The sequence below is a fragment of the Sus scrofa genome, chromosome 1 (assembly GCF_054392235.1).
Source record: "Sus scrofa isolate SSC_HxYL_T2T_F1_AM1 chromosome 1, Sscrofa_HxYL_maternal_Yorkshire_Landrace_v2.0, whole genome shotgun sequence".
Lineage (NCBI taxonomy): Eukaryota > Metazoa > Chordata > Mammalia > Artiodactyla > Suidae > Sus > Sus scrofa.
Genome location: NC_139383.1, coordinates 201455501 through 201482837, shown reverse-complemented (window position 1 = coordinate 201482837; position 27337 = coordinate 201455501). Strand labels below are relative to the sequence as shown.

The 27337-nt window shown below is 36.5% G+C and overlaps 2 protein-coding genes and 1 pseudogene across 5 annotated transcripts in view; 2 read left to right on the top strand and 1 right to left on the bottom strand.

The window, feature by feature from the left end:
* The window catches only part of LOC146406958 (uncharacterized), a 31690-nt gene extending 14310 nt beyond the window's left edge, over positions 1-17380 (top strand). The window contains exons 3-7 of one of the 4 annotated variants that reach the window (XM_084982938.1): positions 4852-4996; positions 7752-7905; positions 8588-8827; positions 11572-11784; positions 17068-17380. The gene's annotated coding sequence lies outside the window, so the exon portion shown is untranslated. Of the gene's footprint in view, positions 1-4851; positions 5023-7751; positions 7906-8587; positions 8828-11571; positions 11785-17067 lie in introns of those variants that run through there. The other 3 variants (XR_014820336.1, XR_014820337.1, XM_084982944.1) reach the window with 3 other exon arrangements.
* Positions 1-27337, bottom strand: part of HIF1A (hypoxia inducible factor 1 subunit alpha) — a 48504-nt gene that overhangs the window by 8392 nt on the left and 12775 nt on the right. The window contains 8 exon segments of the mRNA NM_001123124.1: positions 116-336; positions 2070-2217; positions 3528-3634; positions 11117-11319; positions 11888-12000; positions 16283-16367; positions 16452-16597; positions 17098-17288. Coding sequence (NP_001116596.1) covers positions 116-336; positions 2070-2217; positions 3528-3634; positions 11117-11319; positions 11888-12000; positions 16283-16367; positions 16452-16597; positions 17098-17288 — 1214 coding nt within the window.
* On the top strand, positions 8458-9602 carry LOC106507611 (homeobox protein NANOG pseudogene; annotated as a pseudogene).

Genomic DNA, 27337 nt, shown 5'->3' with positions numbered 1-27337 from the left:
TGTGACAAAAGCAGGAATTCTGAGAAATTACAGGGCAAACACCACAAGGTCCAAATGATTATACCACCAAAAAATATTAAAGTTTAGGCAATTAGCAAAATAACTAAAGACCCACCATTGCTGCCAAAATCTAAAGATATGATTGTGTCTCCAGCAGCTGGGGCCAACAAAGTTAAAGCATCAGGTTCCTTCTTAAGTTTATCAAAGAGGCTACTTGTATCTTCTGATTCAACTTTGGTAAATAGCTGAGTCATTTTCATGTCTGAAGATTCAACTGGTTTGAGGACACATTCTGTTTGTTGAAGGGAGAAAATCAAGTCGTGCTGTATAATACCACTGTCAAAAAAAGAGATTCTTAAATGAGTACCTGACACAGTGGGTTGGGGTGGGGAAGACGACTCTTAAAACATCTTTCATGCATACTTGGTCACATTCAGAGTTTAAAATAATAATATGAGATAAAGACCTATTAAAATTCACAGTACAAGATAATTCAAGTATTTGACTAATTTCAATTAAGAAACTTCAGCTATTCCTTTGGGAAGACAGATGGTGACAAAGAAATGCTAATAGTCGAGAACATATAGGACAATAAACAGATGTTCACAATTTTTGTGCCCACATGTGATGAAAGTGGCACAGAAGTCTTTGACACTAATATAGGAAGCATGGTCCTAAAATATAAAGATACTTAGATAAATGAGCAAGGTTCTTCTAAAAGGGCATGGTATTTTCCTTGGTGGTAAGGAAATGATCTGATGATACCACCTACAGGATAGAGTTGAAGAGGGATGATGAAAAATAGTTCCATCCTCATGTCTGGCCTAATTTTATTGCTCCTAATCAACAAATATTAAATGAACTGAGAATACAAAGTTTAAAACCCTGCCCTCAGGAATTTTAAAACCCAGTGCGAAACTAGGTGTGCAAACAATTGAAATACAAAGTGACCACTGCTAAAATGGAGAAGGTTTGTGTCACAAAAAGGCTGAAATCTGGGCTCAAGTAGGACTTGTTCAGCAGATTGGGATGGGGAGAAGAAGGACATTCCAAGGGGGTGATTCTTATATAATGGGAAGATCACAAAAGAATTCTTTGGCCTAATTTTAAAACATTAAAGGGTGGTGTCAGAAGCGGCAAAAATAAAAACAAATGACCAAAATCTTCCTAGGAGAGGTGGCCACAGATTTTAGAAAGAGGGATAAATCTATGAAATCATGGGAATACAGAAAATGACAAGAAATGATGCTATGCAAGTAGGCAAGAGTTTATCTTGGGGATGATAAAGGGATCTTTTAAAACAATTCTAAGGAAAATGAGATGATGAAATATCCATGCAAGAAAATTCAGCCTGGTAGTGATGTAGAAGGTGGACTGACTATGACTAGAAGGAGAGTGGTGCTTACTGAAATAGAGCGAATGAAAGAGTAGTTTATGATATCCATAATATTCACAAGCCAATCAACTAAGAGAAGAGTTTGTGAATATACAAGAACCATGTGTCACATCATACAGCCTTTTACAGGAATCTCAGATAGAATTTCACTTAATCCTCATTTTAACCTTTTGAGGTATTATCATCTCTCCTATATGGATGAAATTCAGAAAAATGGGGAGACTTCTCAAGTCATGGAGCTAATGAGGGACAGAGCCAAGACACAAACCTAACTATACCAAGGCCAGTATTCTTTTTATTAAAAAACAAACAAACAAAAAACACAGCTGGGAGTTCCCATTGTGGCTCAGCAGAAGGGAATCCAATTAGCATCCATGAAGATTCAGGTTTGATCCCTGGCCTTGCTCAATGGGTTAAGGATCCGGCACTGCCGTGAGCTGTGGTGTAGGTCACAGACACGGCTTGGATCCAGTGTTGCTATTTAATCCCTGGCCCAGGAATTCCCACATACTGCCTGTGTGGCAAAAAAGAAAAAAAATATATATGAAAAAAAAACCCAAGAGAGAACCTGAAATAAACTTCACAACTCTCATTAAAAAAAAAAAAAAAAAAAAAAAAGAGTATTCAAAGGATGACCACTTGTTCCCCCCCAATATTTATTTTTCAAGCTTACCTCACGACATAATTTACACATACAATGCACTGTGGTTGAGAGTTCTTAGTGTTATATATGACAGTTGCTTGAGTTTCAACCCAGACATATCCACCTCTTTTGGCAAGCATCCTGTACTGTCCTGTGGTGACTTGTCCTTTAGTAAACACTAGGAGTGAAAAGGAAAAAAGAATCATTTAGAGAAAATAAGTTTGGATTTTCAGTCCAATGAATGGATGCTGAATGTTGATCACTTTTAGAAAAAAGGAGAAATGTTTAACAGAATCAGTTGTAACTGTTTAAAATGAAAGACAGCACAAACACCCCAGGATAGCTGAAAATGTACCCATTTCATTCTTCTAATCCCCAAAATAAACTTATCTGCCAATTTTTACTTTTAGTAAGATGAAAGCCAGGAAAAAGGACAGCAGTGACTAAAATTCCTTTAATGACTTATACATTAAAAGTATCAAAAAGATTTGAGAATGAATAACCCTGATTCCACAGAGAACATTCAAGAAAGTGGCATTGCTATTGTTTCTTTAAATTCCTGCTACACTTCCCAGAGAACCAAAGATTCTTGAAATAGCTGGGCTAGCATATTTGAATCATAATTGATATCATGCCGAAGTCTTTTGGAAATTTAGGCAGTCTTTTTTTTTTTTTTTTTTTGCCACGCCCAACCAGGGATCAAACCCACACCACAGCAGTGACCAGAGCCACAGCAGTGACAAAGCTGGATCCTCAACCTGCCAAGGCACCAGGGAACTCCTAGGCAGTCTTCATTATTTATTTGGGAGAAAGTACTAGATAAATAGTAATGATGACATTACCATGAGTATTGGGGCCCTGACTGCAGACTTGGGCCCATTCAACAGTTTAAGGCTAATTATACTGATTCAGTGACATTCGTGCATCCCCAGTTACACCAAGAAGCCATGTTTAGGTACAGATTAAAGAGGCAAGTGGGAAATTCCAAAGTTTTACTTACCGTGGGATCCTCAAATAATGTATGAGTAAAACTGAGAATTAGATCTTATGTCAAGGGTACTTGCTTCCACTAGTGCATCTTGTTGATCACATGTACATTAACTGAATCACTGAACATTTTATTTATTTATTTATTTTTGTGATTTATAAATATGTGCTTTATTTTCATAAACACTTTATTATTCCACTAACTAGAGACTATGAACAATTATTTTCTGAATGCCTTCTATGTGCTAACTGTTCTGAATACTTAGGAATGAATTCTGAAAATGATGCTACAATATTCTATATTTTTTTCAGTCTTTGTATTTAAAATGCCAGGGAAGTTTTATATATTGTTAAATGATTCTGCTTTAATTGATATTAGTTATAACAAATATAAAACATAGATTTAATCACCCAGGCTACTTATAAAGAGATCTATTAAAATATTTAGTCTAGGAAGACTGGTTAAGACTGCAAGAGTTGAATAGTTAGATCTACACTTACTATCATGATGAGTTTTGGTCAGATGATCAGAGTCCAAAGCATGATAATATTCATAAATTGAGCGGCCCAGAAGTTCTTCTGGCTCATATCCCATTAATTCAGTAATTCTGTTAGGTAAAAAATGTATAAAGAAAAAAATGACAGAAACTGGTTAGTGAAAAAAAATTTTCCTTCTCTGGAGTAAGTGACATGCTTTAATCTTATGGATGAGTGAATTTTCAAAAGTAAAGAACATCCTTCTGTGTTTAGTTAAACTTATATCTCACCTTTAGTAACACCATAGTTACTAAATTTAATTTATAAATTAAGTATAGATTAAATTTAAAATATAGATTAAGCCCATAAAATTATCTTACCATAAACCACATTCTTTCTGTGTGTATGTATACAAAAACTGATTCTTTATATAACAGTTCTCCTAGGAAGGGCTTCACCTTGGGGGACCAGTATCTACTATAGAATTTTAATATGGTAACCAAATAAGTACTTATGTTTGTTTTGGAAGGTGCTCTTCTACTCAGATTTTGAAATTACCCAAATTATAGGAATTCATTTCAGATGAGATAATGGTATCAAACTGAAAATAACAAGAAAGTAATGCAGTTACCCCTTGTGGTTCCCTGGTAGTTCCTTTAGGACAGAGACTAGATCTTACTACTGTCTGGAATCACTGTCTGAAATGGAGCTCATTTCATGAGAAAGAGAAAGCTGCCTTCTTAGCAGCATGACAGCAATATTATCTTCTTTTCTGGGAATAAAACATGAGTTAAGTTCTTTGATTTCTCAGCCTTTAGAATTCAAAGGACCTTCTGAGATACAAGCAAAAGCTATATAATGTACTGTATCCAAGAAGCCAAACAATTCCAGAAAACATACAGGGAAGATAGGTATAGTAATACTGTTTGTGTTGTCACAACTTATATGCCAGAGTTTATTCCAAAATAAATAAATAAATAAATAGGTAAATAGCTGATTTGAGAAGAAAAAAAAAATCAAAACTAAACTAAACCAAAATCCAGAATTCTTTACAAGCACATCTACACTAGGTGGCAGCATTACAAAGGGAACAATTGTTTTTATAAATAATCTGATTTAATTATGCTTTAAAGATAATTTTAATTGGTTTTACATAGGTTATACGTTTAAATCAAATTCTATGGAGCTATAATTTTTTTCATTAAACTTTTATATTCCATCATGTGCCTGGCATTTGTTCTAGGTGTGAAAATGCAAAGGCAAAACTCAATGTATGATGAATTTTCTGGTGTGTTTACCACACTACTTATGAAATTATGTCTCAACTATAGTGATGGGAATCTTTTAGGAATCAGAGGAACCACCTCTATCCATGATAAGGAATGGTGGGGTGAAGGACAGCGTCTTCTAGGAGACTTATGAGTTGAGTACAGAAGAGGCTCAAAGAACAAAAACCATTTTGGGAAGAAGGTACACTACAAGAAAAGATGGAGGTGAGAAAATGCCTGACACTGTGCAGGTAACAAAGATTCTGATGTGGTTATTGGGAGCAAGTATGAAGAAATGAGGTTGGAGAAGTAGGCAGGAGGATCAGATTAATGAGGGCTTTGTACATGGTGCTAAGAAGCTCTAATTTACTCAGTGCTTCTCAATCTGAGTTGAGGTACATCTATCACTAAAGGATAAAAGATGCCAAAATATAAACTGCGTATTTTCCTAGATGGTCAATTTTATTCATATTTGAGGGAGAAGTAAAGTTAATTTAACTTTAGAGAATCACATAGTTTTTTGTACCAAAAAAGAGAGGATCCAGAAAATTTGACCAAAAAGTGTTTTTAATGGACTAGTAAACCTATAACCTAAAGCAACTATGCGGTATATGGTTCATTTGTTCCAAGTATTATGGGGCAGAACTATTAACCTTATTTCTACTTTAATGCCAATTATCATGACATGAACATAGCAGATGCTCACATAAATATTTCAGTGATTATAAGTGGAAATTAGTACAATAATTAATAGCCATTTATGGGATATTTTGGATGTAAGAAATTTGATACATTAGATTTTCTCAAAATTGGGCAAACTTTTTTCTATATCTTGGTTCTAAGGGGTTATAGCTATGAGATGTTCCTAGAAAAAGCTCTAACCAGAAAACAACAATCTCCTGGTTAGAATCAAAACCTCATTTGGTTAATCTCTCAACAGGCTGCCTTTACTTCTCTGTCACAACCATTCTGCTAATTTTTTCTTTTTTTTAGGGCCGCACTCACGGTGTATGGAGGTTTCTAGGCTAGGGGTGGAATCAGAGCTGTAGCCACTGGCCTACACCACAACCACAGCAACGCCAGATCTGAGCCATTTCTTCGACCTACACCACAGCTCACAGCAATGCCAGATCCTTAACCCACCAAGCAAGGCTAGGGATCGAACCTGCGTCCATATGGATGCCAGTCAGATTCATTTCCACTGAGCCATGATGGGAACTCCCATTCTGTTAATCTTCTGATACAAACAGAAGGGTCATGTCACTCCCTTTCTTGTTTTCTCATTCTAGCTCTATCACTTTCCTTTCTCCCCAGCCCATCCCTATACTTTACTATTGAATTCAAAAAATAAAAACTAGGAGTTCCCGTTGTGGCTCAGTGGGTTAAAAAACAGTCTCCTTGAGGATAAAGGTTTGATCCCTGGCCTCGCTCAGTGGGTTAAGGATCTGGCTTTGCCACGAGCTGCGGCAAAGGCTGCTGAGATGGATCATGTCAGGTATGATGTGGTGTAGGCCTGCAGTTATAGCTCTGATTTGATCCCTAGCCCAGGAACTTCCATATGCTGCAGGTATGACCATTAAAAAATAAATAAATAAAATAAAAACTAATTACTCAGAGTTCCCATCATGGCTCAGCGGTAACAAACCCAACTAGTATCCATGAGGATGCAGATTCAATTCCTGGCCTTACTCAATGGGTTAAGGATCTGGCAGTGCTGTGAGCTGTGGTGTAGGTCGCAGATGCGGCTCAGATCCTGTGTTGCTATGGCTGGTGTAGGCCGGCAGCTATAGCTCCGATTAGACCCCTAGCCCGGGAACTTCCATATGTCATGGATGCCACCCTAAAAAGACAAAAAAATAAAAAAAATAAAAACTAATTCCTCAAAAAAGGAAGGGCATCTCTCTTCTATCATACACTGACATAAACACTGGCAGTAAATGCCATAAAATACTTCTTGGCTCTTCTATCTTCATTTTTCTTAACTCTAACCCCAGCGGTCAAACAGTCACTGTGTGTAATAGGTGCTCAACACTCTTTTAATCCTTACAAGCATGACCCTTTTTTAACAGATAAGGACCATGAGATTTACAACAGTGCCTAAGATCCAGGTCACACTGTTACCAGGACTGCAAGCCAGCATGGAATCAAGGATTATGTGATACAAAGCCAGTGCCCTCTCACATTCCTTGTACAGTGGGGCAGAGGCTTCTTATCTACTTTATAGTTAGCACTAAGGACTTAAAGTTGTTTTCCTCATATAATCTTCAAGTTGAAGATGATACTAATACACGCATTATACTTTATCTAAAGTAGAGATTATTAAAGATGAAGAAAATGATGCACAAAGAAAAGAAGTAATGTGTCTAAGGTCACCCGGATATAGGCAGTCAGGATTTAGCAGTCTAGCTACAGAACATATGCTTTCAGCCATGGTCATACAGCCTTAAAGCAAAAAATGGTACAAGCAAGCAAATAATTGCAAAAGCAGAAAAAAGGCCATGACAGACTTACATACATGAAACAGTAATTTCTTAAAGAAACAAGGAAAGCTCTACAAATAGATGCAGTAGGTAGCTCTTGGAAGCTAAGTATGTGTTTGGAGTTGAGGATAGCATCATTGCACTAAGACAGCAGAACAGCATGTGGAGCTCTCAGGCTATAGGCGACCACAGCAGAAGGGGGTCTTTTCCTCCTCCCAATTAATTTGGAGAAGTCAGAAGAGGCCAGATCATAAGTATCTTTGCTTGCTATGCTAAGAAGTTTAGATTTTATTGCCTGGGCCTGTTTTTTTCCCCCAGCTTTTCAAAATGCATGTCTTATTTTGATAAATAAAAATGTGCTATCCTTCTAATATATTTATAAACAAAAAAGGTTTTTTTTTTGTTTGTTTTTTTTTTTTTTTTTGGTATGTGAAGATGAAGGAGGGAAGCAGCTGAGGCATTTTCAACAGGAGTATGACATGATCTAATTTTCACATTAGGAAGTCCACTTCTTGGAAACCTGGATGAGATTAAAAGGGCACAAATCTGCTGGCAGAGATGCAGTTCATGCCAAATGTAATAATAAGCTGAAGAACTCAAAGGCAGGCAGACAAGAGTGGAAGGAGGAAATGGATCAAGAGATACATGCAAATGGTAATCTATTAAAATTTAGAGACCAACTGAGTGTAGATAATGAAAGCAAAAGAAAAGTTAAGAATGACTTAATTTTTGCTGGAGTCATGTGTATACTGTGGTATATCAATCATGATATTCATTATAAGAGGAAAAGCAGTTTTTGAAATTGTTTTGGGGTAGGAGTGGTTCAGTTTAGTTTCAGAAATTTTTAGTTTATAATATAGAAGAACATACCTCCAGATAAAAATATCAAATTGGCAATGAAATGGAAATAGTTATAAATAGAAATACGGGAAGTCGCAACAGAAACCGTGGCCAAAAATGAAACTGCTCAGGAAACTATGTAGGGTGAGGAGACGACCAAAAACTTTCCTTTCTAGTCCACAATCAAAAGTAATCTATCCCCTTTGCAAATGAAGCAATCAACAAGGGATTAATCTCCAAAATATACCAATATCTCATACAGCTTTACATTAAAAAATTTTTTTAAATAGGCTCATTTTGCTAGATTGGGCTGTTTAGCGCCTGTTACTGCAAAGGTGACTCACTTCATCCCATTTTTTTGATACTTTTATACTGGGAGGAGATCTTCATATTCTTCTAAGCTCTTTTACCTAAAAACTTAAAGCCTGGACTTTTCCTACAATTTAGCTCTTTGTTTTTGTTTTTTTTCTTTTTTTCTTTTCCCTCTTCAACTCAGCATGAGTGTGGATCCAGCTTGTCCCCAAAGCATCCAATTCTAGGGAATCTTCACCAATGCCTGACGTTTACAGGTCTGTAGAAAATTATGTCTCCTTGCAGATGTCATGTGCTTAAACCCTCAACACAGAAACTGAACAGCCCTGATTCTCCCACATGCCCCAGAATAAAACCACTGCCCATGTCTGAAGAGAAGAGCACAGAAAAGAAAGAAGTAAAGGTTCCAGTCAAGAAGTAGACGGTAAGAACTGTGTTCTCTCAGACCCAGCTCTGTGTCATCAATGACAGTTTTCAGAAGCAGAAATACCTCAGCCTCCAGCATTCGCAAGGACTTTCCAATATCCTGAACCTTAGCTACAAATAGGTTAAGACCTGGTTCCAGAACAAGCTAATGAACTCTAAGAGGTGGCAGAAAAACAACTGTCCAAGGAATAGCAACAGTGTGATTTAGGGCTTAGCCAGTACAGAATCCCCAGGCTTCTATTCCTACCACCAAATATGCCTGGTGAACACTTCTGGAAACCTGCCCATGAAGGGTAACCAGAGTTGGAATAACCCATCATGGAGCAAACAGACCTGGAACAGCCAGTCTTAGAGCAACCAAACCTGGAAGAGCCAGACCTGGTGCCCCCAAGCCTGGAATAACCAAACTTGGAACAACCAGTTCAAAACTGTGTCAAGGAATTCCTGAAGCCCCAGCTCCAGTGCCTGGAGCAAAATTCTCCTGTCAGTGATTTGGAAGCCACCCAAAAACTGCCAGGGAAAATCATAATGTAATACAGCAGACTGCGAAGTACTACAGTACCCAGCAGCAAATTATGGATTTATTCCCAAATTACTCCATGAACATAGAGTCTGAAGATATGTGATAACCATTTTTTTTTTTTAATATTTATTGGATTTGCAATGTTGTGTCAGCTTCTGTTGTGCAGGAAAGTGACCAGTCATGCATACGTACATTCTTTTTCTCATATTCCATCATGGTATATCCCAGGAGACTGAATATAGTTCCCTGTGCTGTAGAGTGGGACCTCGTTGCTTATCCATTCTAAATGTAGTGGTTTGCACCTACTGGCCCCAAACTCCCCATTCATCCCACTCCTTCTCCCTTCCCTCTTGGCAACCAACAGGTCTGTTCTCTACATCTGAGCATTTGTTTCTGTTTTGTAGATAGGTTTATTTTTGTCATATTTTGAATTCCACATATAGGTAATGTCACATGGTATTTGTCTTTCTCTTTCTGAGTTCACTTGGTATGAGAGTCTAGCTGCATCCATGTTGCTGCCAATGGCATTATTTTGTTCTTTATGGCTGAGGAGTATTTCATTGTGTATTGACTCAACCTGGACAGCGACTATATTTTCTAGGATTTTTCTTCTTTTAGGGATATGTTTTTCTGCCTTGATATCCTGCTCTTCCTTATGCCTTCTATTTACAAGTCAAAACATGGAAGCAACCTAAATGTCCATCAACAGAAGAAGATGTAGTACATATTACAATGAAATATTCCTCAGCCACAAAAAGAATGAAATAATGCCATCTACAGCAACATGAATGGACCTAGAGATCATCATACTAAGTGAAGTCAGTCAGATTAGGAAAGATAAATAGCACATAAGATCACTAATATGTGGAATCTAATAAAAATGATACAAAAGAACTTATTCACAAAACAGAAACAGACTCAAAGATTTTGAAACCAAATTTATGGTTACCAAAGGGGAAACATTGGAGAAAGGGATCAATTAGAAGGTTTGGATTAATATATACACACTACTATATATAAAATAGATAGGTAGCAAGGACCTACTGTATAGCATGGGGAAATCTACTTAATACTCTATAATACCTATATGGGAAAAGAATCTATAAAGGAATAGATATCTGAATATGTATAACTGATTCTCTTTGCTGTATATCTGGAACTAACACATCATTTTAAGTCAACTATACTCCAATAAAATTTAAAAATAAATTAAAAATTTCTTTCCAAATCTATCTTTCCTCAAATTATGCATTGTATGTCTCTGAAATATATTTATTTTTTCTTTAAATAAATTAGAGCTCCTAAAGAAAAAAGCACCTGGATAGCACCCGGTAGAATAAGTATACATAGTACATAATAAATGTTCAATAAACGTGGATGAATAATTCCATCAATTAATCTTACAAAATTCTAGGATATATTATTATATATATATTATTGTATTCAACTTAAGTGGATGGAAGCATGCACAGTCTCTACTACAGTCAATAGTATAAAAAAATGCTAAAAAATGTGGACCAATTAAAAATTTCAAGTTTTACACACACACAATTTACGGCCGCACCTGTGGCATTTGGGAATTCCCAAGCCAGGGATCAAATCTGCTGCTGCTGTGACCTCTGCCACAGCTGCAGCAGCACTGGATCCTTAACCCACTGTGCCAGTCCAGAGATCGAACCCATGCCACCACAGAGACAATGCCAGATCCTTAACCTGCTATGCCACAGTGAGAACTCCTAAAGTTATATTTTCTGTTTCATTTACCTTTCATCACAATAAGAAAATTTCATATCCAGACTGTGACGACTGAGAAATGTCTTGCTATCTAAAGGAATTTCAATATTTGATGGATGAGGAATGGGTTCACAAATCAGCACCAAGCACGTCATAGGTGGTTTCTTATACCCACACTGAGACTGGTTATTGTTGGTATCATATACATGAATATGACCTGTGCAGTGAAGTACCTGTGTATGAAGAAAAACAAAGAAGTTTTTAAAAATTTTTAAATTTTATTAAAAATAAAATGCAGAGGTAGCTGAGTCTGACATGGCTAGTAAGCTATGATAAAATTTACTGTCTTTAGTAGGTCAACTAAAATCTTGAAAATCAATAAATGTTTTCCCTATAACACTGCCTCAGGCACCATAGATTACTCTTTAAAAAAAATTTCCTTCATACAAATCTGAGCTGATTTTTCTTTCACTTGGTCACTGCAGCTGTTTGATAGTTCTTTCTTACTCTGATGACTGTGTTTCAACACTGAGCAGAGAAATGATACAACAATGAATAGAAAATTAATCTCTATGAAGATTTAAACACTGAGTGATTGGCAAAGCCAATAACATCACAATGGACTAATTTAAGATTATGCCTCAAACTGGTGAATTACTACTCTGCTTTGGACTTAAATCTGCAAATGCCAAGGAACAGTAAGTCTTCCTTCACAGTTCTAATGCTGTCTTAATTCTAGCAATGTCAAGATGTATTAATTTATCTATAAATCAAGTGCATTCACAAATCATTTTTACTTACTTTCCATGTTGCAGACTTTATGTTCATAGTTCTCCCCCTGCTAGTTAAGGTACACTTCATTCTGAGAAAAAAGCTCCGCTGTGTATTTTGCTCTTTACCCTTTTTCACAAGGCCTAATGAAAGCATGAAATAAAGTTAAAAATGTAACTATATACACAAATTTATTATAATAAGAGTAGCAAAGAACCTAGCACCGAGGTGCTGTTCAATGAAAAGTCTCAACATAAACACCTCTCTGCTCATTTCAACACATCAAAGGAATTTAATACACTCTAGTCAGCAACAGGTTCACAAAAGCATGATTCTCTGAGTTAGTGAGATGAGAGTCCAAATTTGGGAAAAACCACCATTTCATATTCAACCCAGTAAATCTGGTCAAATTACCAAGAAATATAAACATGGTATGAATTTGCCCAATATCTCTGCTATCAGTGTACAAAGCATAACCAAGAAAAGAACTTCAGTAAACTCCTCCAAACCTTTACCAAATATGATAGCTCAATTTATAATGAATATTCCATTATAGAACTTCTAAAATGAAAGATTTCCTTTCAATAGCAAATAACATTTTTATAGATCTGATTTTTCCTTAAATCTTCCTGTAAAGCAAGTGGGAAATTATCTCTACTTTGTTACTACGGGGAAAAAAAAAATTGAATGACTTTTTTTTTTTGGTCTTTTTAGGGCCACACCTGCCACATATGGACGTTCCCAGGCGAGGGGTCCAATCAGAGCTGTAGCTGCTGGCCTACACCAAAGCCACAGGTAAATTGAATGACTTTTCAAGGCAAAGTTAGAATTAAATAAAGTTTATTTACTCCCTTTCCAAAAGTCAGATAATTTTTAAAAATGAAATTAGACACAGGTGACTAAGCAAACAGCAACTTGATTTTTTTCACTGATCAGTCTGATTCAAAACAAATACAAAAATATTCATTATTCAAGACTTGGACTAGATACTTTAGGCAATACAAAGATGAGTAAGACACAGTGCCTGTCCTGAAGAAAATTAAAAATATAGTCGATGTAGTGAGGCCAATGGCAACAACATGACGTACAGTAAGCGCCCAAGACTTACAAGAACACTTTAAAGAAGTACAAAGAGATTAGAAGGTAACTTCTAGTCAAGGGAAAATAAAAAAACTCTTAGAAAAAGAGACATTAGAATTTCAGTAAATATAGATGAGTAAGAAGAGTATTCTGAACAGAAGGAAGAGAGTGAAAAACACAGAGGTGAGAAAAAATAGCTCATATTTGGGGAGCAGTACATAGATCAGTTTGTCTAGAATATAAGGTAGCAGGAGTTCGTGTTGTGGTGCAGTGGAAAAGAACCCAACTACTATCTATGAGGATGTGGGTTGGATCCCTGGCCTCACTCAGTGGCTTGGGGATCTGATGTTGCTATAAGCCATGGTATTTAGATTGCAGACCCAGCTAGGATCCCGCATTGCTGTGGCTGTGGGGGAGGGCGGCGGCTATAGTTCTGATTTGACGCCTAGCCTGGGAACTTCCATATGCTGCGGGTGCAGCCCTAAGAAAAAGCAAAATAAATAAATAAAGTACATGCAGAAGAGTAATGAGACAGAAGAGATAGTTAGGGCCTTAACTATAGAGAGCCACAGATGCCACAATGCGGGGTTCAGCCTTAAATATACAAATTATGGCTTCTAAAAAATTTGAGCTGAGACGCACAATAGGAACTTAAACATTATTCTGGCAGCAATATATATGATGTGTTAGAATACAATGATGGTAGTGAGAGGCTCAGCAAAAGTGAAAAGAGGCGACAGAAGACAAATGAAGAGGTAGAATCTATAAAAACTCAAAGATTAATGGAAATAAGAGAAAAAAATTTTAAAAAAGATCAGGAAAGTTTAAGGCTTATATATTGAAAGAAAAGTGTCAAGTGTTAAAGAAATAAGATAACAGTTCAATTTAGGCTTGCTTAGGTAGAATTGCTACTCTTGAAAAAGAAGAGTTCCAGTTCATACTGATAATAATGGAACATAAGCAAGTTGGGGCAATCTTGGTGCTAATATGGGTTATTTGGGCTGACTTAAAAATGTGCCCTCCCTTGAAGCATTTGAAAGTAGTTTTTGTTTTGTTTAGGGTCACACCCACAGCACAAGGAAGTTCCCAGACGAGGGGTTGAACTGGAGCTACAGCTGTAGGCCTACCGAGAGCTACATCTGCAACCTACACCACAGCTCATGGCAATGCCAGATCCTTAAACCACTAAGTGAGGCCCGGGATCGAACCTGTATCCTCACGGATACTAGTCGTATTTGTTTCTGCTGTACCACAATGGGAACTCCTTAAAGTATATTTTTAAAAGGTACCACAAGAACCATAATGGTCTTGGTGATGATTTAGATACATGGCGGGGGGCCGGGGGCAGGGTATTTATTGGTTGTGATAGCAACAGAGATCCACATGTAAATTCCTTGAGGTATTTTCAGTCCTCACAACCAACACTTGAATTGGACTGACCTTTGAAAACTCAAAGCATTTGAACTAGAACATGAAGATATATTTTAAAACTAAGGTAATTGAAAAGTACCAGCATTTTCCTAATGAAAAAAAATTTAAAACAACTAAATTTTCATCCCTATAAAATATTTTATAATAATTTAATGAACTCTAAATCCTATTTTTGGAATTTAAATGAAGTAAGACTGTGTTATATAAACATACCACAGGCTGTTAATGATGTGGCATGCATTACAATGTTATGCATTGCAGCAGGCCCAATTTGCTAAGTGAAAACCTGCGTTTTGCTTCCTAACAAAATATCAAAAACTCACTAACTACACTAGGAATTATTTTTTTAAGTGTTCGTGCTTTTAAAAAATCATTTAGTTAAAAACATACATTTAAGCTATAATAAGTAGACTATATCTGATTTACAATAATGCATTAGCATTATTATTACCAAATCAAAACAAGACTTTCATATATCCATACATTTACAGTCTAATCCAAGGACAGCACTGAGCCACTAATACAAACCTTAAAGTGTAAACACTAGAAGTTATATATGAAACATTAGATTTTTGCTCAGAGTATATTTACTCCTCACTTAGGTTCCTGCTCAGAGTATATTTACTCCTCACTTAGGTTCTTGCTTAGAGTATATTTACTCCTCCTTTATCAGAACTCTAAAAAAGTATGCTTTACTTTCCAAGTTCACAATGTACACACAGCATGAAATTAAAAAGCAAGAGAGGGATCCTACTGACAAGGTGAGAAGTGGCAGCAGAATGCAGTGAGTTGGTGAATATGAAGAGCTCTAAAGCAGTAACTAAAGTAAGCATGGAGCCAGTCTACCTGAGTATACCCACACAGTCTGCCATTTACTAACCAAGTAATCTTCAGCAAGTTACTTAATAACTCTGTAACTCAGTTTCCTCAGTAAAATAGAAACAGTAACTTCACAGGGTTGTTAAAGGAGCTTTAAAAGCACATAAAATGCAGAGAATAGTGTCCTGGCACAGAGTAATCTCAGTAAAAGTTAACTATTAGTATAAATGAGATGAGATAAAAAGAGTATCATAAAAAGTGATTTAAAAAGAACTATAAATGAGATTATTTAATGTAGAAGCAAATAAACATACACTTAAAAGGGAGAGCTGCAAAGAACAACTGCAGAGCACAATGACAAATCTTCAGTGTGGTAACTTTGAGTCACAGAAAAAGATCAAATTATGATCAATATATTCTGTTTAACAAGAAGGCACAGGTGTGAAAAGACTTTCCTTAACTGACGTTTTTGTAATTTACAAGGTACTTTTATCCCAAATCTTAGAACATTTGATTATTTTTAACAATTCATTCCTAAGAGTTAAAGGTACTAGCAGGTCTTTTCTGTTGTTGCTAATGCATAGGCATCCAAAACATAATACTCATAATCTAACTACATAGTCTCAAATTATTGTGAACAATATATAAGGGGTCATATAAAATAGTTACACTCTTTAAAATATGGTGAACTTTCTCTTTTTTTTCCTTGGGCATTTGGAAGCTTGACCCAAACTGGCACCTCAACTTTTATAACTATCTATTATTTGTATTATGACTTCCTATGCCTTAAAGTTATGTTACAAATTAACTTCCTTGGTCCTGATTTTTATTTAATTTTCTATTTTATTTTATCAATTCTTTTATCTGTATAATTACTGAATTAGGCAGGTTTTAAAAAAAATGTAGGTGTTTTTATGAAATTCCTAAAAAACAGAATAAAATGTATTTAACAAAGAATACAGTAACATTTTATTAAGCATGAAATGAAGTTTTACCTTAGGTTAATACAATAGCAAAATTTAAAAATTAGCAATAGTATCTGATTAGGCAAAACCACTTGTCATAATAAATCAAACAATAAACTTTTCTTCTCACCATTTCTGTGTGTAAGCATTTCTCTCATTTCCTCATGGTCGCACGGATGAGTAAAATCAAACACACTGTGTCCAGTTAGTTCAAACTGTAAAGAAAATTTTAAAAATTAGATCTATAACATAAAATCACAAAAACATACAAAAGGGCTCTTAATATGTAGGCATTTTACCTGAGTTAATCCCATGTATTTGTTCACATTATCAGAAATATAAATCATGTCACCATCATCTGTGAGTACCATAACAAAACCATCCAAGGCTTTCAAATAAAAACAATTCATCTGTGCCTTCATTTCATCTTCAATATCCAAATCACCTAAAAAGGGCACAAGGAGAAAAAACCAAAAAGTTATACTTGAATGACAGTAATATTCAGATGTTTTTATGAAGTTTTCCCCAGAAACTTTGATACATGCAAAATATATTTTTTCTGTATATTTAAATTTATTCTTCTGTCAGTCTCCTTTTAACACAGAACATCAGGGCTAGAGGACAGGAAAAGTAAAATTAGATCTGCCAGCTGCTTTTAATGATTATTTAGAGCAACGAAGCAAGGCAAACTATTGAAAAGGGAAAGGTCATGTCATTAAAAGATAGATATGGGTAGGAAAGTAGGTAGGTAAATGAAACAAGAGAAAAAAGGGTGGCGGGGGGGAAGGCCAGTATCTTAAAATTTCTGACTGAAGCTTTAAAAGCAGGTAATAAAAAGCATATCACGTTTAAAAAGTGAGAGTATGACTACCTTCTGAAAATAATTTCCAGTTATTTCTGATTTCTAATTTTTAGACTTGTCACAACCTTGGTCAAATAACTCACCAGCATCTAGAAGTTTCCTCACACGCAAATAGCTGATGGTAAGCCTCATAACAGAAGCCTTATCAAGATGTGAGCTCACATTATGGGGAAGTGGCAACTGATGAGCAAGCTCATAAAAAACTTCAGACTCTTTACTTCGTCGAGATCTGGCTGCATCTCTAGACTTCTCTTTTCGACGTTCAGAACTTATTCTATTTAAAAAAAAGAGGAGAGAAAAAAAGAAAATGTATAGGTTAGTTTGCCTTTGCTTAAATAAAACTCATTTATATTTTTCTGTTTACCATGGGATTAGAAGATACCATGTAAAAAAAATTATTTAGAGATTTGTTTAGTACATAAGTGTAAAAGACAGCTATACAAATTTTGAACTGTATGTAGACATAAGGAACTCTCATAACAAGTTTAGGATGAAGCTCTACACCTATCCAAAGCAAGTATTTCTTCCCTGGCCTTTCAAATTGGAGATAATGTTTTTGCTTTGGCCAAAATCCCAAAAGTAGCCTATATATCTAAGGGTGCACTATCATAGCCATTCAAAAGTAGTCTCAACTTAGAGCTTTCTCACCCTCTACCCTACCACATAAGCAACAATGACTATAAGCTACAGGAATTTATATTAGCAGTTAGAATCAGCTACTGTTTTAGCTTGCTTATTTATTCCCTTAGCAGCCCCTTGTTACTGCACTAAGGGTACCAAATAAATGCAGGGGTGTAAGGAAGAAAAAAAAAAAGATGTAGCATAATACTAAGAATTTAAGAGAACAGGATAAGAAAAATCAATAAAGGTATTACTACAATGATATATCTTTAGGGAACTCCTCCAAAAATAAAATTAGAAAGATTTTCATAAGTCGTCCACGCAGAACCATCTTCCTTTGCTTCAATATGCAGCAATATCTATACCTCCTGACCCAGCTGAAGGTAAACAAGGCTAAGGTGGCTCTGTCCTTAGCTGCTTCTTTAGCAGCTATAGTTAAATAAAACCTACTACGGGAGGTCCCTGGTGGCCTAGCAGTTAAGGACTCAGTGTTGTCACTACTGTGGCTTGGGTTCAATCCCTGCCCTGGGAATTTTTGTATGCCTCGGGCACAGCCAAAGACACACACACACACACACACACACCCCTACATGTCAAATACTACCCTGTACTAGTTCTCTCACTACAATCTGTGAATACGTTAAATATTATCCCTATTTCACAGACAAGGAAACTGGGATTCAGTAGGTTAAAAATAGCCATGCTATAGCAGACAAGATTTGAACCCAGGTATTTAAGTCTCTGCTCTTACACAAGGTTTTATCTTCTTAATGGAGAATGCTGCTTCTGCCTCAAATACTCAGCTGCTCTCCTGTAACCCTCAACCTAATCCTATTAAGTCAGTTATTTACTAAATGTTGAAAATAGCCATTACCATTTACTGAGCAGTGTGCTAAGGACCTTGCCACCATTATCTCACTTAATCCTCCTTATATTCTATGAATTAAGTATGTAATTGTCTCCACTTATATCTCTCTTCCCTTCAGTGATCTGCAAAGCTGCAAGGTAACAATCTCAAAAAAAAAAAAAAAAAAAAAAAAAAAAAAAAAAAAAGGAGTTCCCGTCATGGCGCAGTGGTTAACGAATCCGACTAGGAACCATGAGGTTGCAGGTTCGGTCCCTGCCCTTGCTTAGTGGGTTAACGATCCGGCATTGCCGTGAGCTGTGGTGTGGGTCGCAGACGAGGCTCAGATCCTGCGTTGCTGTGGCTCTGGTGTAGGCTGGTGGCTACAGCTCCGATTGGACCCCTAGCCTGGGAACCTCCATATGCCGCAGGAGCGGCCCAAGAAATAGCAAAAAGACAAAAAAAAAAAAAAAAAAAAGCAGGGTTCTTCATTCTTAGAGTATAATCCTATTAGAACATAAGAAAAAGTGAACATCTAACAGTTGTGTTACAATAGTGATGATATAGTTTTAGCACTTGCTCAAGTTTGTGTGCTCATCTGACTTACACTTTAATAAGGAATGTGAACATGTGCTATTGTTTGGTTTTTTTTTTGTTTGTTTGTTTTTTGTCTTTTTAGCTATTTATTGGGCCGCTCCCGCGGCATATGGAGGTTCCCCAGGCAAGGGGTTGAATCGGAGCTGCAGCCACCGGCCTACGCCAGAGCCACAGCAACGCGGGATCCGAGCCGCGTCTGCGACCTACACCACAGCTCACGGCAACGCCGGATCGTTAATCCACTGAGCAAGGGCAGGGACCGAACCTGCAACCTCATGGTTCGTAGTCGGATTTGTTAACCACTGCGCCACGACAGGAATTCCGTGCTATTGTTAATAAGTGAACTTTGATAGAAAATTTTGAATTCAAGCATCTAGGCCAATTTAACTTGAGTATTTTGAGATTTAAGATGAGCTATTAAAAAGTATTTCTACTTATAACTACTGATCTATGTGAACTGGGATTTTCTCTGTGTTGCAGAATTAAAAAACAAATGAAAATAAATTAGATACTGAGGAGATATCATGAAAATTCAACAATGTCCATAGTCTGCAACTTCATTTTTTTATGTGCATTAGAACTGCCTCAGGGAGTTCTTGTTGTGGCTCAGCTGCTTATGAACCTGACTAGTATCCATAAGGATTCAGGTTTGATCCCTGGCCTCAATCAGTAGGTTAAGGATCCTGCACTGCTTTGAGCTCTAGTGCGTCATAGATACAGGTAGGATCTGGTATTGCTGTGGTTGTGGTATAGGCTGGCAGCTGCAGCTCTGATTTGATCCCTAGCCTGGGAACTTCTGTATGTCACAGGTGTGGACCTAAAAAGCAAAACAAACAAACAAAAACCTGCCTCATTGCTCCTACTGACTTTAAGTAAATGTTTTAAATATGAACTTTAGAATGTACAATAATAAAAGTTTAAAAAAATCTATTTCATACATTCACTAGAGTTCCCAGGGATTGGGGGAGAGATCTAGTGTGTCCCCAGACACTGCTTCTCTCAATTCTTTTTTCTATTGAATTGGCAGGTAAGAGGCAGTAATGGCAGTCGGAAACACTTTCCTAACTGGCTAAGTAAAATAACCAGAAAAGAGTAATGATCAATGATCTCATGATAAGTCTGACTGTTGGTTCAAATGCCACAATTAGTCCAGGTAATCATATTTTTTTTTCTTTTTAGGACTGCACTCGAGGCATACAGAAGTTCCCAGGCTAGGGGTGGAATTGGACCTGCAGCTGCTAGCCTATATCACAGCCACAGCCACGCCAGATCTGAGCTGTGTCTAAAACCTATACAGCAGATCACAGCAATGCCAGATCATTAAGCTAATGAACAGGGCCAGAGACTGAACCAGGGTCCTCATGGATACTAGTTGGGTTCATAACCAGCTGAGTCACAGCGGGAACTCAGGTAATCATAATTTTATCAGCAACTTTTGTCAGATTTGCTAAGCCCTCTTTCTTTTATACACAACCAAATTTAAGCTACCAACAAATGATCACCCAACTGAAACACTTGGTGAAGTTTAAATCTTTATATTACCTGCTATATACTTTTAAAGGGTATTTGATCAAACTAACCATGGTGATGGATTACCTCTGTATCTTTAGAAATACTTTCACAGAACTTTGAAGATAATGACTGTCCAAGATGTGGCAACTAAATTCATAAGACAAATCCATCAGAAATATGAGTTTGTGTAAAACACTTAAAGGACAATATAGACTGTGAGAATGTGAGCACGACATGAGTCAAAATTTTGAAAAAAGTAAGCCTCATAAAACAAAATGATATCTCAAGAGTTGACAAATCTAAATTAGATGAAGGTGGTAAAAATCAATATGTTTTCTACTCATTATCAGCCTAGACATAAAGCTATCAGGACAACTGTAATAAAGATGTAATGAAGAAAATTTATCTGGTGCTCTTCACATGGAGCTCTTAAAACATTTCTCAGCTTAAAGCTACAACCTTTCAAAATTCTTTTTTTTTTTTTTTTTTTTGTCTTTTCTGGGGCCTACTCCTGCGGCATATGGAGGTTCCCAGGCTAGGGGTCTAATCGGAGCTCTAGCCGCCGGCCTATGCCAGGGCCACAGCAACACGGGATCCGAGCTGCGTCTGCGACCTACACCACAGCTCACGGCAACACCGGATCCTTAACCCATTGAGCAAGGCCAGGGATCGAACCCACAACCTCATGGTTCATAGTTGGATTTGTTAACCACTGAGCCACGATGGGAACTCCTGAAATTCTTAATATTTTCAGCACTTGACTGCCCAGCTTCTTGTCTACTCACAGGAAGGCTCTTTTTATCAGGTCATACCCCAGAGAATTACAGCATTATTGACCACGATTATTTCTCATAGATCATGAGATTTAGGTCCCACAGAGATAAATTTGGTACTTATTTACTTACTACTTAGATGGCACAGTAAAGTCTTATAGACCAAAACAGATTTTTTAGCATGCAAATAAGGGTGTTATTTTTCTCTAAATTATCAATTCCATCTATGTTGCTTTTTATTAAGTAAAGATCAAGTAAAGGTCTGCTTCTGATATGTCTGTATAAGGTGCTATTTCATAGTCTGCTAGTCCCACTAAAAATCAGTTAAGCATACAGTAAAAATTCTGTCTTTTGAATCGCTTGCTTACCCATTTCATTGACTCTTTTAGAACCAGTATTTGAGTAAACTAGCAATAGCTCAATCTTTGTAGTACCATAGTTTTCACATAGTTTTTATTTTATTATTTAACACACAATACCAGTCAAAAAGTTAACAATTTCATCTTCATATGATTTTGTATAGGAAATACATTTAGAACTGCTGTCTTGGGAGTTCCCATTGTGGTGCAGTGGAAATGTATCTGACTAGTATCAGTGAAGATGCAGGTTCGATCCCTGGCCTCGCTAAGTGGGTCGGAGATCCTGCATTGCTGTGAGCAATGAATGGTGTAGGTCACAGATGTGGCTTGGATCCCACACTGCTGTGGCTGTGGCCAGCAGCTGTAGCTCCAATTCAACCCCTAGCCTGGGAACTTCATATGCTGCAGGTGCAGCCCTAAAAAGCAAAAAAAAAAAAAAAAGAACTGTTGTCTTACTAAGCTTCCTGTGCATGAAGTTCATAAATAAGCAATAGCCATTTTATAGAAAATACCTATTATTTAGTAAAAACACAAAATAATTGCAGATATGTTAATTCATCTGTGTTGTCTACTAACTGCACAAGAAAAGCCTGTTAGCATTCCTAATTATAAATATATAACTTTAAGAACTGAAATTAGATCATAACCATTTGAAATATTAACAGATGTTCAGACTTTTTTCTATAAAGTTAATGTATAAATCAAAAAAGAAAATCTGGGAGTTCCCGTCATGGCGCAGTGGTTAACGAATCCGACTAGGAACCATGAGGTTGCGGGTTCAATCCCTGCCCTTGCTCAGTGGGTTAACGATCCCGCGTTGCCATGAGCTGTGGTGTAGTTTGCAGACGTGGCTCCGATCCCACGTTGCTGTGGCCCTGGTGTAGGCCGGTGGCTACAGCTCTGATTAGACCCCTAGCCTGGGAACCTCCATATGCCGTGGGAGCAACCCAAGAAATAGCAAAAAGACAAAAAAAGAAAATCTCTCAGCTCTATTATTTGCTGCTTTAAAAACTCTTTCTGGCCTTGAAAGCATAAGTTGCTGTTTTGTACTTCTTGTGTCAGTATTTCTACAAGATAGACATTTTGAACTGAAATTCGATGATCTATAGGAGGTGGCATTTAAATTATCCTTTCTAAAAAGGTCTGTATACATTTTTGTCTCTGCCAGTCTATGAATGTGCATTTATTTGCTCTTGTATTCTGTTGTAATATATATTATGCATCTTTTCTATCTTTTTTTGGCTGCCCCATGGCATATGGAATTCCTAGGCCAGGAATCAAACCTGTGGCCCAGACCACCAATTCCACTGCACCACAGGGGAACTCCATGATCTTTTATATCTTTTTAATTTTTGCCAAGCTGATAGGTGAAATTTGTATATCTCATTATTTTAACTGCCCTGTATTTCCTAGGATCTCAGGTCAGAGGAAAGGCCAAGGAAATTTTCATTCTTTATTTAGCATTTTGGCCCATAGCTTTAAGTCTAAACATCTACACATGGTGCTTACTATGTACACAGTGGTATTCTGAACATTTTTCAACTATAAACTTAAATTATTATATCATCACCATGTTACAGATAACGGAAACTGGCTAAATAGTTTATCCAAGTTTACCCAGTTAATAAATAGTAGTAGGCCTATATTCAAATTCAAGTGGCCTGGCTCTAGAAACCACGCTATTAAGTATAGACTATGCTGCCTCATAGAAACTCATTTTAATTACTGAGATAAGTATTTATGTCTAGACCATTATGATAAAGTCCAAAATTGTTCTACTTCACATCTCCAAAGACATAAAGGAGAAGTATAGGGGTTGGCTTTGGAATTTAGGGCTTGCCCCTAGGCTATTCAGAGGAACTCAGCCAGGTTCCTTCCTGGAGTCTGCTTATAAATCTAAAATTCTAATCAAAAGGCATCTACAGTGATGATGCTTTCTGACACACTTAATACCTTTTCAAAGCAAAGCAACCTTTAATGGGTACTGCCAGCCACTGAGGGGAGAAAACCAGTAATCTAACCTACCTCATATATTTCCACTAGACTTTATTTATTATTATTTTTAGGGGGGCCGCACCTGTGGCATATGTAAGTTCCCAGGCTAGGGGTCAAATGGGAGCTGCAGCTGCCAGCCTACACCACAGCAACCAGTTCTGAGCTGCATCTGCGATCTAGGCCGCAGATATCAGCAATGCCGGATTCTTAACGTACTGAGTGAGGCCAAGGATCTAACTCGAAACCTCACAGACACTAGAGGGTTCTCAATCCGCTAAGCCACAAAAAGAATTCCTCAACTTTACTTTTAATTTGTAGAAAGGAGCAATTTGAACATCTTAGCTCACCACTGTTGGTGCCTTATTGGCTTAAATCCAGATCCCCGAGGTAAAACCAATCTGCGTACTCACTTGAGGAGATCTGGCCAGGTACACGCCAACTGCCAAGACACCTAATTGTATGAAGTACTTTGAGAGAAAAGATGAAGAAAAACTCCCCCTTCTAATATTTATTGAGCCCTTACTATGTGTTAGGCATTGTGTATTGCTTTTACATACATATAATGCTTTCATTTATTAGCACTTTCATTTAATTAGTGTAACAACTCTATAGAGAACCAAAACACTAAATGGGTTGTGACCTTCCTGAACCTCAGAATAACTTCCTTCATTCAAGATTTATTCAATAAGTATTTATTGAGCATTTATCAAGTATCATGCATAGTATAGCAGTAGAAATATAGTGATAAGCAGAACAGCCCTCATGGAGCTTAGCCAGCCTCACATTTCATCTACTGAAATAGTTACTTAATTGCTATATTCCCAAATGCTGGTCTAGCTTCATCATAATTATTTGGGGACAGTCGACATTTCAAACGTCTGGGCTCTACCTTTGTAAATCTGATTAGTAGATCTGAAGTAGATCAGATCTGGTTTTTTAAACCTTCAAAAATGCATTTGATACACAGTGAGATCTTAACTGTCACGTTCATTTGGTTTCACTCTCAAATTACTACCACAATGATCCTTCCAAAATAAGAAATCAATGATATTATGTCCTGCTTAAAAACTCATCAAATGCACACAGGATAAAAGTCTAATTATTTTCAGATGAAACCTTCCTTTACTTAGTTTCCTGCCCATCTCTTCATTCCACATTTCTCTGGCTCAAAAGCATAGTATTTTATTCCTTTTTGGCTCATTTGACCCACTCGCTTTGTTGGGGCATCCTTTTCAGTATGTGACTTGGTAAATTTAGGGGAGAAACTTTTAAGATTCAATTTCGTCATCACTTTGTCTCTATTCTAGCTTCCAAAACTGCTCCTCTCCCCTAGATTTGACCACTCTGGTTACTTTGCTATATTTAACTTCCTCTACAGCCCTCAAAGCTTCTTGGAGGCAGGAAATTGCCTCATTCATTTTTGTGTTCTTAGTAGGCATGTGCACAAGTGGCTTTAGTATTTGGCACAAATCTGCTATTTGACTTTGATTTCAGTCCATGGAAAACTAACTGCCCCTTCAACATTCTTTTTTGGGATCACGGAATTTGTGCTTCATCAGCACGCCTGTGATTATATAGATTACAATCATAATTAAATAGCATAACAATGTCAGTATTATGAACAAAGCATACTATTTGGATTTACTGTGATTATCTGGATATGAACTTTCAAATATAACTAAGCATAGTAGATATAAGTTAGGCTGAAAAGAAAATGCTAAAACAAACAAACAAAAAAATCCACCAAGCTGTACAACAGTGAATAGCACCAATATTATCATCAAGGAGAGTAAATGATTTTGCCAGAATAGAGATTTGGAGGCATAAGGAGAGAGTTGAGAAACCAGAATACCAATTTCCTCAAAAGAGGCTTAAAGTTTAAGATTATTTTCCTTATCACTGCAATCTATATGTCAGAAAATGCCGGAGTTACAGTTAATGTTGTTAACCAATTAAATCAACACCTTTACTACCTTTATAATTCTGTCTTCCTAGCCCAGCTGGAAACAGGAGAATTGATTCATTTTCTTTTCTACAATCTTTTCCAAGAAAGTGTTGTAATTATCATAAAGACATTAAAGTTTTCATTAAGTTGATTTCTAATCTGATTGGCTTTTTTTCCAAGAGGGTTACCTTTAGACAAGTATTTTGTATTTATTATAAGGAGTATTCTCATCATAAATAGGATTTGTTGTTATAATTTTCACCTGGTAATTGCTGCAAAAGCAGAATACCTCAAATAGATAATGTTTAATTAAAAAAAAATCCCTCAATGGATAAAACAGCAAAAATTAAACATTTCAAATTAAATATAAACTACATTTTCAAGAGAGCTAGTTAGCTTTTATTTATAATTAATTTCTCCAGAAAAATGTCTTCTGAGTTCCAATCAATAAACTTAAAAATGAACTTTTAGGATGCTCATGTTAGAGAACACCAATCATTTACTCCACAAATAGTTCTTGGTCATCTTCTATGAGCCAGACACTGTTCTCAGCGTGAATCAAGTTCTTACCCCCATGGAGCTTATATTCTAGAACAAATATATCTTTATATTTCTTGTCTTTATTCAATAGCAGTTACCTGAAACAATCTCTGACAAAACATTAGTCATAGAAATAATCTTCCCACAAAACCAAGCAACAAAATTTTAGGAGACACAGCAAAGTCTACAAAAATTTATCTCTGCTTATAGAAGATATTACAATACATTAGTATGCAAAAACAGCAGGCTCTACAACAAAATTTAAATATGAATCCATTTTCTGTGGGTATGTAATGCATGTATATGTATACAAATAAATGTATAAACTCTAAGTGCACAGATAAATCCAGACAGATACAATGATACAAAGTGTTAGCAAAGTTTACAAACCTTAACAATAGCAGTTTCAAGATGGCCGAATCGCAGATTGCTTTGTACTTTAAGAAAAATTCACCATTGAACTAACACTATCAATGCACCTTAACTTGTCAGAAAAATCTAAAAGTGGTCATCTAACTTTTAAACTTTTTCCCAAAAAGACTAACTGAAAGCAAGTTAAAATTTTTCTTCATTTTGGAATAAAGCAAGAACGATCATATTTCTTTTTAGGAAATGGAAAGTAAAAACTGAGTAAGCAATATAATTTGGTATCTTCAATTTTTCATTCTAATCTGATTTTCAGATTTTGACATTCACCATTTAGTAATTAATCTGAAATTTTTAAAAAAAGGTGAAATGGTTTGTTTCTAAAAAAATAATAATAAGGATACATGTATTTGTATTATTTTTGAAAGCAACTTAAAAATTCCTTGGTTTAGATAATCATTATCTTACTAACTTGGCAATACCTCTTAAATACCCATGGTTAGAGAAAAGATGGATTATTCACTTTTCAATAACCTCACAAAAATGCTTGGTTTTAATATTCAACTTCCTAATGCTGCAGTAAAGAAAGAGAGGAGGAGTTCCCGTCGTGGTGCAGTGGTTAACGAATCTGACTAGGAACCATGAGGTTGTGGGTTCGATCCCTGGCCTCACTCAGTGGGTTAAGGATCTGGCGTTGCCGTGAGCTGTGGTGTAGGTCGCAGACGCGGCTCGGATCCCGAGTTGCTGTGGCTCTGGAGTAGGCTGGCAGCT